The 13110-nt window shown below is 39.3% G+C and overlaps 1 protein-coding gene across 1 annotated transcript in view; it reads right to left on the bottom strand.

Annotated features, from left to right (window-relative positions):
* The window catches only part of si:dkey-22o22.2 (neural-cadherin), a 151298-nt gene extending 144437 nt beyond the window's left edge, over positions 1–6861 (bottom strand). The window contains exon 1 of the mRNA XM_039619932.1: positions 5416–6861. Within this exon, the coding sequence (XP_039475866.1) occupies positions 5416–6379 (964 nt within the window). The 5' untranslated portion in view covers positions 6380–6861. The remainder of the gene's footprint in view (positions 1–5415) is intronic.
* Positions 6862–13110: the final 6249 nt, after the last annotated feature.

Genomic DNA, 13110 nt, shown 5'->3' with positions numbered 1-13110 from the left:
ACAGAAACAATGGGGAGGAAGAGTGATGGAAAGGTGGAATGGGGACAGACAAAGAGGAACGGAAAAGAAAAAACAGTGTATAGTGCATGTAGTTATCCACCGAGATTCCAAGTTTTAGTACAGCCACGATATATTATGATGATGATTTATAGCCTTAAAAGCAGGTTAGTCTTGTTTTCATACAGCTAGAATGCCAGATGACGGGACTGAAGCTAATGAATGCTAAGAATTAAGGAACCATTGTAGCTTTAAGCATTCTGAATACAATTTGCACATACTAAAACTGACATTAGCATCATTGTTATAATGGCAAAATTCATCCCAAAAGTAAAACTGAATATAACAGGTTTGAGCTAAAAACGGATGGATTTTGGAATAGATAACCTATGTTCAAATATTTGAATGCATAAAGTTTCAGTGTTTGTCCAATTACAAACTGTAAAAATGTTCAATATGGTGAATCCAGTCCATTATTTATGTGTGTTGCTGCTTTGTTGCCTTTTAAAAAGGTCATTCTGGGGAGCTTCAGCATGTGGTCACAGTAATTTATCCTCCAGCACTTTAGACACACACACGCACACACACACACTAAAATACCAGCAAATACACACGGATATCGAGACTACTGTGATCAATGTATGTGGCACTGACAAACACACAATCACTCTGATGCTCAGCAGCCTCGAGGACACACAGTCCCATAGTGTTTGGTGTCTTACAAAACACACATTCACACAAACATGTGGCGCTGTGGCAGGTTGCTTCCGGCCTCAGGCTAAATCCAGAAATAAAGACAATAGAATAAACAGAAGGGGAAAAAAAGGGAGTGTGTGTGTGAGTTGTGTGTGTATAGGTGTGTATGAGTGTGTGTATGTTTGTCACCTCAGGGCTGCCAAGCACAGAAAATCTGTAGAAAATCCTGACAGACCAGGACCATGTTTGAGAAACAATGTGTATCTGTGTATGTGTGTATGTGTATGTGTGTGTGTGTGACCACCACACAAACACACTTTGGCTAAAACATTTAATAACAGTTAACAACAGTAAAGCTGCAGTTTAATGAGGGAACAGGCCCGTCGGTGTGAAGGCAGCTGCATTAATTGCAGCCAACAGGAAAGATTTTCTCATTTAAATATGCAAATAAACACATTTATTACAGTTAATGAGACAGTTAAAAAATAGAGGCTATGCACTCTGGGAAGTTTCTCTGAGTCATAGTCGCTAATTTCAGTTGGTTTTCTTGCTGTGTTCACATTTGATTACTTCACATGTTCACTGTTTCGTGCTTAAGTATGCTTGTTTTTCCAAGATTTGAAAGCATTTTATGACGTCTGAATCCAGCCCCCAGCATTCTTATTGAATAACCAATAATAAATTCTGATAAGTGGGGTATTCCTAAAGAATGAGAAGCCTCTTGGAAATTTGGAAAAAAAAATGAGCCTGAGCCTGGTTCTATTGGAAGTTTCTTCTTGTTAAAAGGGAGTTTTTCCTTTCCACCACTGCCAACTGCTTGTTCATATAGACTTGTTTGATTGTAGGGTTGTATTATTGTTGGGTCACCTTGAGGCGACTGTTATTGTTGGCGCTATATACTGTAAATAAAATTGAATTGAAAAGTGGTCACAGAAAAGTGGCAGATAAATATCTAACCAATATAATGGAAAATGAATTAAATAGATAAAAACTAATGGTTGAATTGATCAGCATATACAACTATAAACTGATAGTCTGGGCTACATCTATATGGGCTCTTTGTCTTAATCATGACAAGTATTTTTACTGACATACCTTCGTTTTTATTAATTTTAAAAATAAGACCTTGCAGTATGTGTCGTGCAAAGCACTGATATGAAAGTGAAAGCGAAAAAAGATCTCAAAGCAAGATTTTCAATAAAAGTGTAGAAGAATGCTACAGATTGATACAAAATTCTTTGAAAACATGCCAGCTGAATCCAGCTGACTTAATATGACACTTTTTAATAGCCCTGTAGAGCTTGTATTTTCCTCTACTAAAACAACCTTTGGTCAAACCTCTGGGATATTTTCGTGTCCTAGTCAATTCCTGATAGCAATAATCTACAAAAACTCAAAACAACTTCACCAAAACACGACAATACTGGGTATACTGGCTATGGAGGGGTTTAGAATAACTGATTTTTATGTTTAGCTTTTTTTGGTCTTTTCAGTGGAGTTCAGAAAATAAATAGAAGAATAGATTGTTTTCAAGGCCCAAACCTAACCTGTGCTTAAACCTTAACTCAACAATGACTAAAAACAATAAATATTTAAAAATCATCATCATCGCTTTTTTCTTATCTTTAAATCTGCAAATGCTCACATTGAAGACATTATTTTTCTGCAAGTGTCACTTTGGGAATCATAGGCATTGGATCTGTTCTGTTGTTTAGACCTTTTAAAGGTCTAAAGACCTTTAAAAGCTTTTAAAGGTCTAAAGACCTTTAAAAGAGTGATGGCTAAACACTGCCAGATTTACCAGCTTTCACCCCACCACAAAATGATTTGCTCCATTGCTCTCTTTTTTGCCTACATAGAGGAAATTTGTTCAGTTACTAAAGTCATGGCCACAACACATGTAAGGAAACAAAGAAGGCTATTATCATGTGTTTAGATTTATAAACAGTCAAGGATAAAGCAGACTCAGTAGAGTCACCGCTATCTGCAGTGATGGACATCCTGCCAAGCAGTAAGAGAGACCAGTGCATGTCTGTGTTTGTGTGTGTGTGTGTGCGTGTGGTGGGGGGGTATATACACCTTGACATCTGTGTATAATTTATTATATACAGGCAGTGAGGAGAGTGTGGGACTGCAAGAATTGTGATTCACATCTTCCGTCTTTCTTTTTTTTTTACAATCTGCAAATTCAGAACTTGATTGTCTTTGATATTCTAAACTAAAGCAAGTTAATTTTTCAGGTCCTTGTTACACATTTTTAGTCAGAAATCCTGCCTGACTAAAAGTTACTGATCCATTCAACTAAAAAAATACTACTGATTGATCAATCATTGTTAGATTTTTTTTTTTTTAATGAATAATTTGGATGTAAACTTGATTATTTCAGGGAAAAAGAAAGGACTCATCTGCAGATCCAGAGGTTAAACTTATGTTTCTTGTTGACTTTGACTGGCATTAGTCAGGAACTTCCAACTGGAAACTATTTAAACTACACAAACAGCATCTGCTTAGCCAGCTGACCAATCAAAGACGAATGCACTGCCTCCACCAGACCGCTGCTGTTGCCCAGACCTCATTCCCACAGATCAAAATCGCAACCACAGCCGATGAAAGGTAGTTCGCCTCAATCAGCCGGCCAGTTTATAACACACTCAATGCCGTGTCGACCAAATTACACACTCTTTCTCTGCAGTCACAAACCAGAGCCAACCTGAGCTCGGCCGTCTGCTTTAACACAAACACTGCTTCCTGTCTGAGGTTCTGGATCTGTTTTGACTTGTGTGTTCAGATCTGGGAGATCTCCAGGTGAGCAAACACAACTAATTTCTACAAATAAACATCGGAGATGCAGTTTGTATCAACTGATTAGCCAGATCTGACCAGGACACCGAGTTGCCAGCACAACCACCACCATCCAGATGTGAAGAGTTTAGTCTTTCGATTAAACATTGACTTTGCAAGGTAGGGTGAGCACATTGGCATCTGGATGTCATTTCATCCTGTCAAACACATCAGAGCTGCAAGACACTAACACATTTCAGACTCGTAATATGTTAACCAGCAGATTTAATACTATTTTTAAATATTTCTTGGTTTAAGTGAGTGTAGCACCAGATGTGTGAAGTTTACCTCTTTAAGGGTGGGGAGATTGTGACTGACAGATTGCTGGGATTGGGTGAGTTTTGTTAAGGGTCAATTCATCCATATTTCAGCTAAAGCCTAAGTGGAATTTCTCAGGCCATACAGCTTTAATTTGTCCAAGTTTTCACTTTGCTTGCTTCAGATTTTTGAAGACACCTAAGTAAGAAATGGTCTTTAGGTAGAAAGCATGTTCTTTTTAAAAGCTGATATTCATCGCTGATGGCGAATTAGAATACGTTTCTTTCTTGTTTGTAGTTTGTTAAACTCCTTTAAATAGGTCTTTGATCTTTCTGTAATTTCCTGAGTTATCACTCAAACTATAGCAATACTTTTAAAGACAAAACTTTTTTTAAGTAATTTTGACATGGTGCACTTGGGCGTGAAAACACATAATTGTGTAAAACCTAGAGGCAAATTTGACCTAAAGAGTGCTACAAGCGAAATAAGCTCGTAAGCTCACCTGTAATTGCAGGAAAAGAGACAAAACCCTGCAAGACATAGCTTATTTTAAACAAGTTTTTGCCTCTAAGCTTAAATTTAAATCTTTTTTTCACCATGGCAATGTATGATGAAAGAGTGACACACATACGACGACGTGAATATGGTTTGAAAAGCTGTCCTTTAACCAGGTCGTTATTACTACATATCACAATCCAACCTTCACCACAGAAATGGCAGATTGGATTAGTCTTTTGGAAGTCATGGATATATAAATATTTTATATTCAGGCTGTGTAACCCTTGTGAATCCAAACTAATAAAGGTGGTGTTAAAAACGGCTGGTATGCAAAGCAAAACAAATTCTGTACTTTTGTCAAGTGCTGTTCGCCATTTAAATAATCAGCTGCAGTCCAGTTTTTTCCTTTTGGAGAACTATCAACACATGGATGTGTGTGTGTGTGTGTGTGTGTGTGTGTGTGTGTGTGTGTGTGTGTGTGTGTGTGTGTGTTAACTGTATTTTGAAAGTAAAATCTCTGTGTGAAGTGTGTTGACTTGTATATACTCTGCCTCACCTCGCTCTCAATTCTGTTTGTCCTTTAACAAATTACTGGCAACAGTAATCTCACTCTGTGTATCTTACTCGCACAGACTTTCACAGGCCCACACAAGAAACACACACTTGGCAGTGCCTTGTGGAGTGGTGTAAGGAATGAATGAAAGAGTGGAAAGTGACCGTTGAGGTCGATTTAAACTCAGATGGAAAAAAGCCAAAACATACAAAAGCACGCGCGCAAACTTCTCTAAATGAATGAGCACCACTCAATTCTGAAAGGAAAATTCAGCAATAATTTTAGGGAGAAATTATTGCTGAAACTGTTAGAAAAGGTACTTTTAAAAAGAAGGTTCAAAGGATTGTTCCTCTACATTATGATTACTAACTTTGGTTTTACCTTTGATTGCTGACTCCTGGCCCTACTTTTAAATTTTAAAAAAGAGCGATGTAGCTAAGACTCAATAAAATACACGTGTACTTCAACATTCAAAGGTAGACACCAGCCTCCTAAGCCAGCATGACAATCTACAGGTAAGTCTGGCTTTCTTTGCGCTTTTACGCACGAAAAGAAAACGAGTATTTTCTTACCTCGGAGGTTCTGAATCTTCACCACCACCTCGGCTGGCTCTCGCAGACTGCGCGCCAGGTACAAACGCCCCGAATCCCGCTCGATCTGGACTGGTGAGTCGGCTTCGGATATCACTTCAAACCACCGCTGATTGAACCTCTGGTCAGGAACTGTGAACACTAGGTCGCCAACTCTGACGTGGTCCGGGACGGTAACTGTGTAGGTCAGCTCCTCGGACAGAGCCCGCGGCATCCGTCGCGCTCTGTCGGACCGGCGGACGTTGATGCGCAAGAACACCGGCTCACCTATCAGTGCTACATCTCCTCCGTCCTTCACGTAAAGGCGCAAAGTCACCTGGCTGAATCCAGCGAGAGATCCTGCTAGGCTCACTTGTCCGTTTTGTGGATCCACGTGGAGCAGGTACAAGTCCGGTGATGCGTAAAAAGTGACATGTCCATTGCTCTCCGCGTCACCGTCCTTTGCGTCAAAGCGAGCCAGCTCGGTTCCGGGAGGCGTTAACTCATCTACTTCAATCGTCTTGTTCCCGCTGGTAAACCGAGGGATGTTGTCGTTCTTGTCGGACACCTCAATTTGGACGATGGCTCGTCTCCTCATACACCGAGTTGGCAGCTCCACCACCAGTTCGTACATAGCTATAAACTCCCGGTCCAGTGCTTTTGCGGAGACCAAACATAATTGTCCTCGATGGACCCGATGCCCGCGGTAGTGAACAAGTCTGAAATCTGACGCGTAATCTCCCTTCAAGCTGGCAGTGAGGTTCGCACCGGGGCAGTTTACAGCTGTGACAGAAATTACCACCCCTTCCACTGGCGTCCCAGCTGGAGAGTTCTCGGTTATCTGGCCGAAGTAGCGCGCTGGATGTCCGTGCTGCGCAGACAGACACACCGGTGAGACGTGAAGTAGCAGGAACAGAAGCAGGCATAGGGTGTGCAGGATAACCGGCCCGGTTACGGCTTTGGTCATGTTTCCATCAAACCCGTTTCACTTGCACAAGATAGCAAAGTCTCCGCTAACGGGTTTCTTAAAATGATCCAAACAAAAAGATTTTACGCATAAAATAAGAATAGTTATCTCCAGGAAAGCGCAAAGTTCCCCAAGGAAAAAAAATCCAATAATCTAAATATTCCCATAAATTATGCCAGTTTAACTTGTAAATCAGTTTAATTGTCACTGGTAAATGTGATTGCTAAGAAGAGCTCAAAGTCCATCAAAAATGCAAGGAAAACATCAGTAACACTGTCATTCAGCGCTCTCCTCTCCAGTTAATTAAGAATGAAATGAAAAGGGACTTTTACGCACAAATGAGATAGGTTTTCTTCCCTACTGCTATTGAAAAAATATAGATAAAGGAATAAAAGTATTATTAAAATAAGCAAGTATTCAGAGCATATTTTGCTTAGTCCAGCTGCAGTATTTCCAAGTTGGTCCAGCGTGTCTGGAGCGTCGCCACTGGAGGATGGAATAGACTAACGGGCACAGAGATACCCAACTGCCTCCATGTGGATCCGATGGCACCGCCTACCAGCGTGGAAGAGAGAAACTAATCACGAAGCAGGAGCAGCACTGAGTGACAGGATGAAAGACCCGCCCACTGACAGGCTGAGTCAGCGGACGGGGAAAGAGAGCGGAGAGAAAGGGACCAACAGAGAGGTGGGGTTTGTGGGTAACGTTAAACCTTTTCTCATCACGGCCATGGCAAATTTGGCACCATTTTCAATCAAAACTGAGGACCCCGATAATCTCTACCAGATTTACACAACACACGCAGATGCAGGTTCAGCAGGCCATAAATTAACTAAAATAACTTTTGTTTGTTGGTTTGCTTTGTTTCTCAAAATGAAACACGTCAAAAAGTAATAAAAAGATCTCAAGTTAACTTAACAATTTGCTACATCCACTGGCACAGTAACTGAGGAGTAACCCCAGATCGTTATCAAAACATAATTTTATTCCCACTATAAGACAAAACAAATCCTCCAATCTGTTGTGACCCTTATGAACATACTGCAACATGAGATACATAAGCCTCTGGTTTAAACTGTCAATAATCACTGTTGAAACATAATTAATCCTTTGATTCATATGGTAATGCTATTGGTTTGGATTTGTGTTAAGCAGAAAAAAGCAACAACTAACAACAAGTTGAATGTGATTAGGAAAGATTATGGTTTGGCTTGAAATGAGAACTTTAATTTTATGCAACCATTACAGTCATCTTTACAGTAATAGCATGTGGTAAGGTTATAAAAGGGTCATGGCTAAAAACCACAAGTGATTATCAATTTAAAAATCAATTTGAAAGGGAAACAAATAGTAATTTCCTGCGTTAACACCCATCCATTAACCCCAACATCCCTCATATTGTGACGTTGCTGTAGTGTCACTTAATGTACTCATTTGTTAATGTCATTGCCAAACTGCTCAGCAGTGCAGTGGTTAACACTGTTGCCTCACAAAAACAGGGTTCCTGGCTTAAACGTGCTTGCTAGCAGGAGTTTTCTGTGTGGAGTATGCATGTTTTTCCTATGAAAGTCCAAAGACATTGGTTTGAAGTTAACAGGTAATTCAGAATTATAACAACTTTACACTGCACTCCAGTGTTAGCTGGAATAGGCTCCAGCCCCTTGCCCTGATAATTGGTTGATAAAATTAACGAGCAATCTCATAATGTTCACATCCACTAGAGGGCGCTGTCACCTGAACGTCAAAATCTGTGATTTTGAGGCATTTACTGAAACTACTAATATAACTATACTGTTTTCTCGTGATTCCTGCAAGTCAACCAAAAACATACTATAACTAGTAATGTATTAATATTTTGGTAAAAAGGATATGGACTCACTTATGATGTCCATATTGCAAAACAAGAAAGCTAGCCTGTTGGTCTCCTGGTTTGGTATTTCCAGTCAAGAGTTTTGGAAATGAGCAAACAGTAACATTAGCTAAAAATTCCATTATCTAAACTGCAGGTTAGTCAGCGTGTCTCTTTAGAATACATGCACTGCAGATGTTCCACTGAACATGTATTACAGTGCCTAACATAATGTTCTAACACAATATCGAAATTATTTTTCAAGTTACAACATTTTTCCATCATAGACTGAGTTTTAAAGTATTGACTCGTACCCAAATGCAACAAACAAAGATCTTTGTTACATTTCCTGTCTTCAGTTTGACTACACTCAACAAGTCCTATCACAATCAGAAGACTTGTATGTTGGTAAGCTTCCAAAAAAAGGTCTAAATGCAAACTTGTTGCTGTATAATCTTTACTGTGTACAGTCATATTTTATCCAACATGACATAATGCACCGTCACACATGAAAATCAACTATCGTTCACGGATTTTTAACATTCACATAATAAAAATCTGTTTTGACAATTTGCTTTCCCCCCCTCTTTATTTCCTGTGTGTCCTGTTTATCAGATCAAACTGTGCCAATAACTGGCCTGAAAACCCTTAGTCTGCATGTAGTTTGCTGTTTCCTGTCTGCAGTAATGGCAGCGGCCCGTAGCAGTGTAATTTATCACTGCTTCAAAGATTTCAAGTGACAAACAATCTAGTTCTTCACACACATTTTCCCCTCTGTTAGAGATTAAATCAGGCACGTGTGTGTTTGTCTCATGCAGGAAATCCCTCTGAAGTTTGCAAAAATGAGAACTTGTGTGCTTGTGTTCATTTTATTATAATTCATAAAAGCAAAATGAAAACTTTCTCAAGCCTTTGATCACAGACTGGAGGGGGAGAGGAAGCAAGTGAAATGACGTGAAGTGAAGCGACATGCAGAATGAATGAAATCAATTTAATATGTGAGCCCAAAAAACCCCCAAAAATGCTCCCATCTGTGTTCAAGAACAGAGCTCGGTGCGGTATGAAGTTGTCCTGCATTGTGACAACGGAAACTGAAGTGAAACCAGAAGTCTGTGGTTCTGTTCTGGTACGAGAATCTCAAAGAAAATACCATTGGCATTACTAAAGAACTAACTTTGAACAAAACCACAATAATGTGTATTGTGGCTTGCTTCATTTTCATATGTTAAAATAGTACTTTCTTGAATAAAGTCTAATGTGTTTTTTCCTTGAATTTGAATTCCTCCTGAAATCTCCACTGACAACTATTTCTTATTAGTCCTTAAAGTCTGAAAATGGCATCTTAGAGGGACCTTCATGAATGAGTGAATGGTAGATCAAACATGTCTGTGGTAACAACAGACAGAGAAGACTGAGCGCTGTGGAAGTTTAAAAATCTGAGTGTAGTGTAGTGTTTTCCTGCAGAAAACAAGGGCACGTTAAGACATCTGGTCTCATATTTCAGACTGCAGACTGAAGCGTACGGTCACTTCAGTCTGCATGTATTTCAGCCTGAAATAAAGCAGTATTTTTTTTCCTTTTTAAAGCAATCACAAGCAGAATTTGTGATCAGCTTGACATTCTTGTGTTTGCAATTTAGCTTAAGTTCTCTGAAGCTCATGTAGCAGCGAGCCACTGCTTCAGGTCTCAGTTTATTCCTGCTGATTTGCCTGTGCAGACTCGCATGCACTAAGGCGACACGATGGCTGCACATTCAAGTCAATCGGTCATGCTTCTTCAAGCCCTCTATCAGGAAACAACCAAAAAGAGGAACCTAATTTGAGTTACAAAAAAAGTCAAAACCTCACTGCACAAATCAGGTATGACGCTCACAGAGAACAAAAAAATAAATAAAAATTGTATGAGTGGCTCAAACAGAGAGGGTAAAAGCTTGGAAATATGCATGCAGCTCCACTGTTGATGTTCCTGTGCTGTGTCTTCAATTGGTGGATAAAATATCACAGCAACATGTTGAGTTTATAACTGACGGATGGAACGTGGCTGAGCAGGTAAATCCTTCTTACACCTGTGTTAACATTAGTCATAGTTGATTGGATTGAAGGAGGTTGGTGCCAAATCCCCCTAAAATATTTCAGTCTTCCAAACCAGCCCAGCTTTAGAGAATGACAAGCAGTGCTGGCTTGCTTTTTGAAGAGACTTCTGTTGCAGTAAAGCAGAAGAGGTGTGACGGCTAATGATCTCAACCATCATGGACAAAGGACAAACCCCAAACTTTATTTAAAAACCTTCAAACAAGTTGAAGTTTTGATCTTCACACATCTCCTTGAAAACAAAATGTCCTAAATCTCAAAAATTTAAATATTATTATATTATCTTAAATATTATTTGCACATATTTTACAAAGCTCTTCAGTTTGTACACACACTTCACTTTTCAGTAATATCCCTACTGTCTAAACGTCAAATCTCTCAGAAAAAAATATCCCACTGTCCAAAAATGTATTCACGTTTTACAAATTACATTGACTTACTTTAACTCTGGAAGGCATTATCTTGGCTTCCAGTAACCCTGCGAGTAATCTTGGAGTCAGTTTTGACTAGCATATGTCCTTTAACAGCATACATTCTTTCATTTGCATGATATTGTCAAAATTAGAAAAATCCTATCTCAGAGTGATGCTGAAAGTCCATCCATTTATTACTACATCTATTACTTGGGCTACTGTAATTCATGATTATCAGGTTGGCATAAAAACTCCCAGAAATGCCTTCAGTTGATTTAAAATGCTGCAGAGAGTGTTCTAACAAGAACTACAAACAGAGAACATAGCTTCTATTCCTTGGCCCCCTGCTAATCCTAGAATTTAAATTCTTTAATTTAAAATCCTTCTCTTCATATACAAAGTCATGAATAATCAGGCACCATCTTATCTTAGCTCCCAGTTTGGATTTAAGACACAGACACCCTTCCCACTGTTAAAATAAGGCTTAAAAAAGACATGAAACAGCACATTTTTAGCAGATTTTATAGAAAAATAAGAGTTTTGTCATTTATTTTGAAAATAAATCTTGACTACATAACTAATGAGTTATTTTCTCGGTGGCTGCCAAACTGTTGTTGCATCACTGACTACATCACTAGTTTGGTTAGTGGATGGTGCTCCCAGTAACGCTTGTTTTATTGTACAGCGGTTATGTCCATTTGCATATGCATTTGCCTATGGAAAGCCTACAGACAGGGGTTTTCAACCTATGCAAACATACTCCATGCAGCACTCCAAAACCCAAATCTGTGCAAAGGTTGAATGCTATTTGGTTAACAAGTGGGCTGGAAGGGGGAAGGGTGTGACATGCTTCTTCACCAGCAACAGCAGAGGCATGAAAAAACATCAAAGATCAGAAATACAGCATGAAAAAGCACAGACAGTGGCTATAGCAGATACCTTTTATTGCTTTTAACAGTCGGTTTCATTTCAGCTCCTTTTATGTTATAACTGCGCTCTTTTCCACGGCTGGCTGATGGTCCAGCAACAGCACAGTCAAGAGTAGCTTACAGGCTGCTTGTACCTCATACTTTGGGCACTGCCTCCATCTGGCAGAAGAAGGTCTCTACAGGTAGACAGGCTCACTACCGTCTGTTAATGTAGTGTCAGTGGAGAACCATGTTGTGCTACTCTGGATCATTTGCTTAAAGATTTTCCCTGTCTAAACCTACCCACACTTACTAGATGATTTTCTGTGAGTTAGGCATTAAGGAAGTGGCGATGAGTTCACTGTGCCAAGTACATGTGGAGACCATCAGCTGCAGGTACACCTAACTGTTGCCAGCAATCTAACCTTCAATCTAACCGTCCCATGTTTGAAATGTTGAATGAAATTATGTAATCTAAACAAGTCACTATTATAGTTGCTATTTGACTAACAAGTCCCAGATCTTGTACACCTGCTATATAGTTGGGCATAAACCTGAGATCAAACACCTATAAGTAGTTTTATAGTACTTTTAATGAAAGACGGTGTAATATTACTGACTTTGTTTTATAGAAGTTACCATTCACTTGTTTGTGACTTATATTTTGACTCAGGTTACTTCACAGAAGACGGCAGAGTCTGTGTCACTCTGTTCAGGTTAACTTTATATAGACATGTAAGTCATGTCATACTGCTGCTGCTTTCTGAGAGGCACAATCATTTACACCTGACCTGTGAAAATAGAAAAAAATATGTGAAATACAAAAGCATCCAAAGTGGCCTTTCCCCTATTATGCTAATCCGCATCTCTCTGTTCCTGTTACACATATCTACACACAATAATGGTCGGGATTTTCAAAAGAAAAATTTAAATATCCTGGAGCTGGGTTTTGTGCACAGTTTAAAACTCTTGAGATGCCATTTCGGTATACCAGCAGGAGGGCAGTGTCAGAAGCTGCGTAAAATACAGTAGGTTGTGTAACAAAAGAGCAAACAGCACATAATGGTGGGGGAAGGAGTTAAATCCACCGATTTCCTGTTCTTACGTGTGGAGAGCACCTTTGACAGCATGTTTGTGTTAATATTTATGCCGTCTTCTCAAAGATAGGACTCCAGCTGCATTCCTTTCTCATGGACTGGAACTGTGATTTAGACGTCCGTGGTGAATCTTTGTCGAGCTGACAACATAACCTACATAAGTGGCCAATACCATTATCACCATTTGTGCTTTTGTGTGGTGTCTTTATATGTTACTTTCCATTTCATATTATTATCTTACTGGGTAGATTATTGTATATTATAATTGAGGAAAACTAAAGCACATGATTAGAGGAGAATGTAAGGTAAGTTTTTTTGTTTTTCCTTTTTTCCCCCCAGAGAGATACTCATGGATATTAGGATTATGTTATGTT

The sequence above is a fragment of the Oreochromis aureus genome, linkage group 11, assembly GCF_013358895.1.
Source record: "Oreochromis aureus strain Israel breed Guangdong linkage group 11, ZZ_aureus, whole genome shotgun sequence".
NCBI classification, from domain to species: Eukaryota; Metazoa; Chordata; class Actinopteri; order Cichliformes; family Cichlidae; genus Oreochromis; species Oreochromis aureus.
This window is presented reverse-complemented; position numbering and strand designations above follow the sequence as displayed.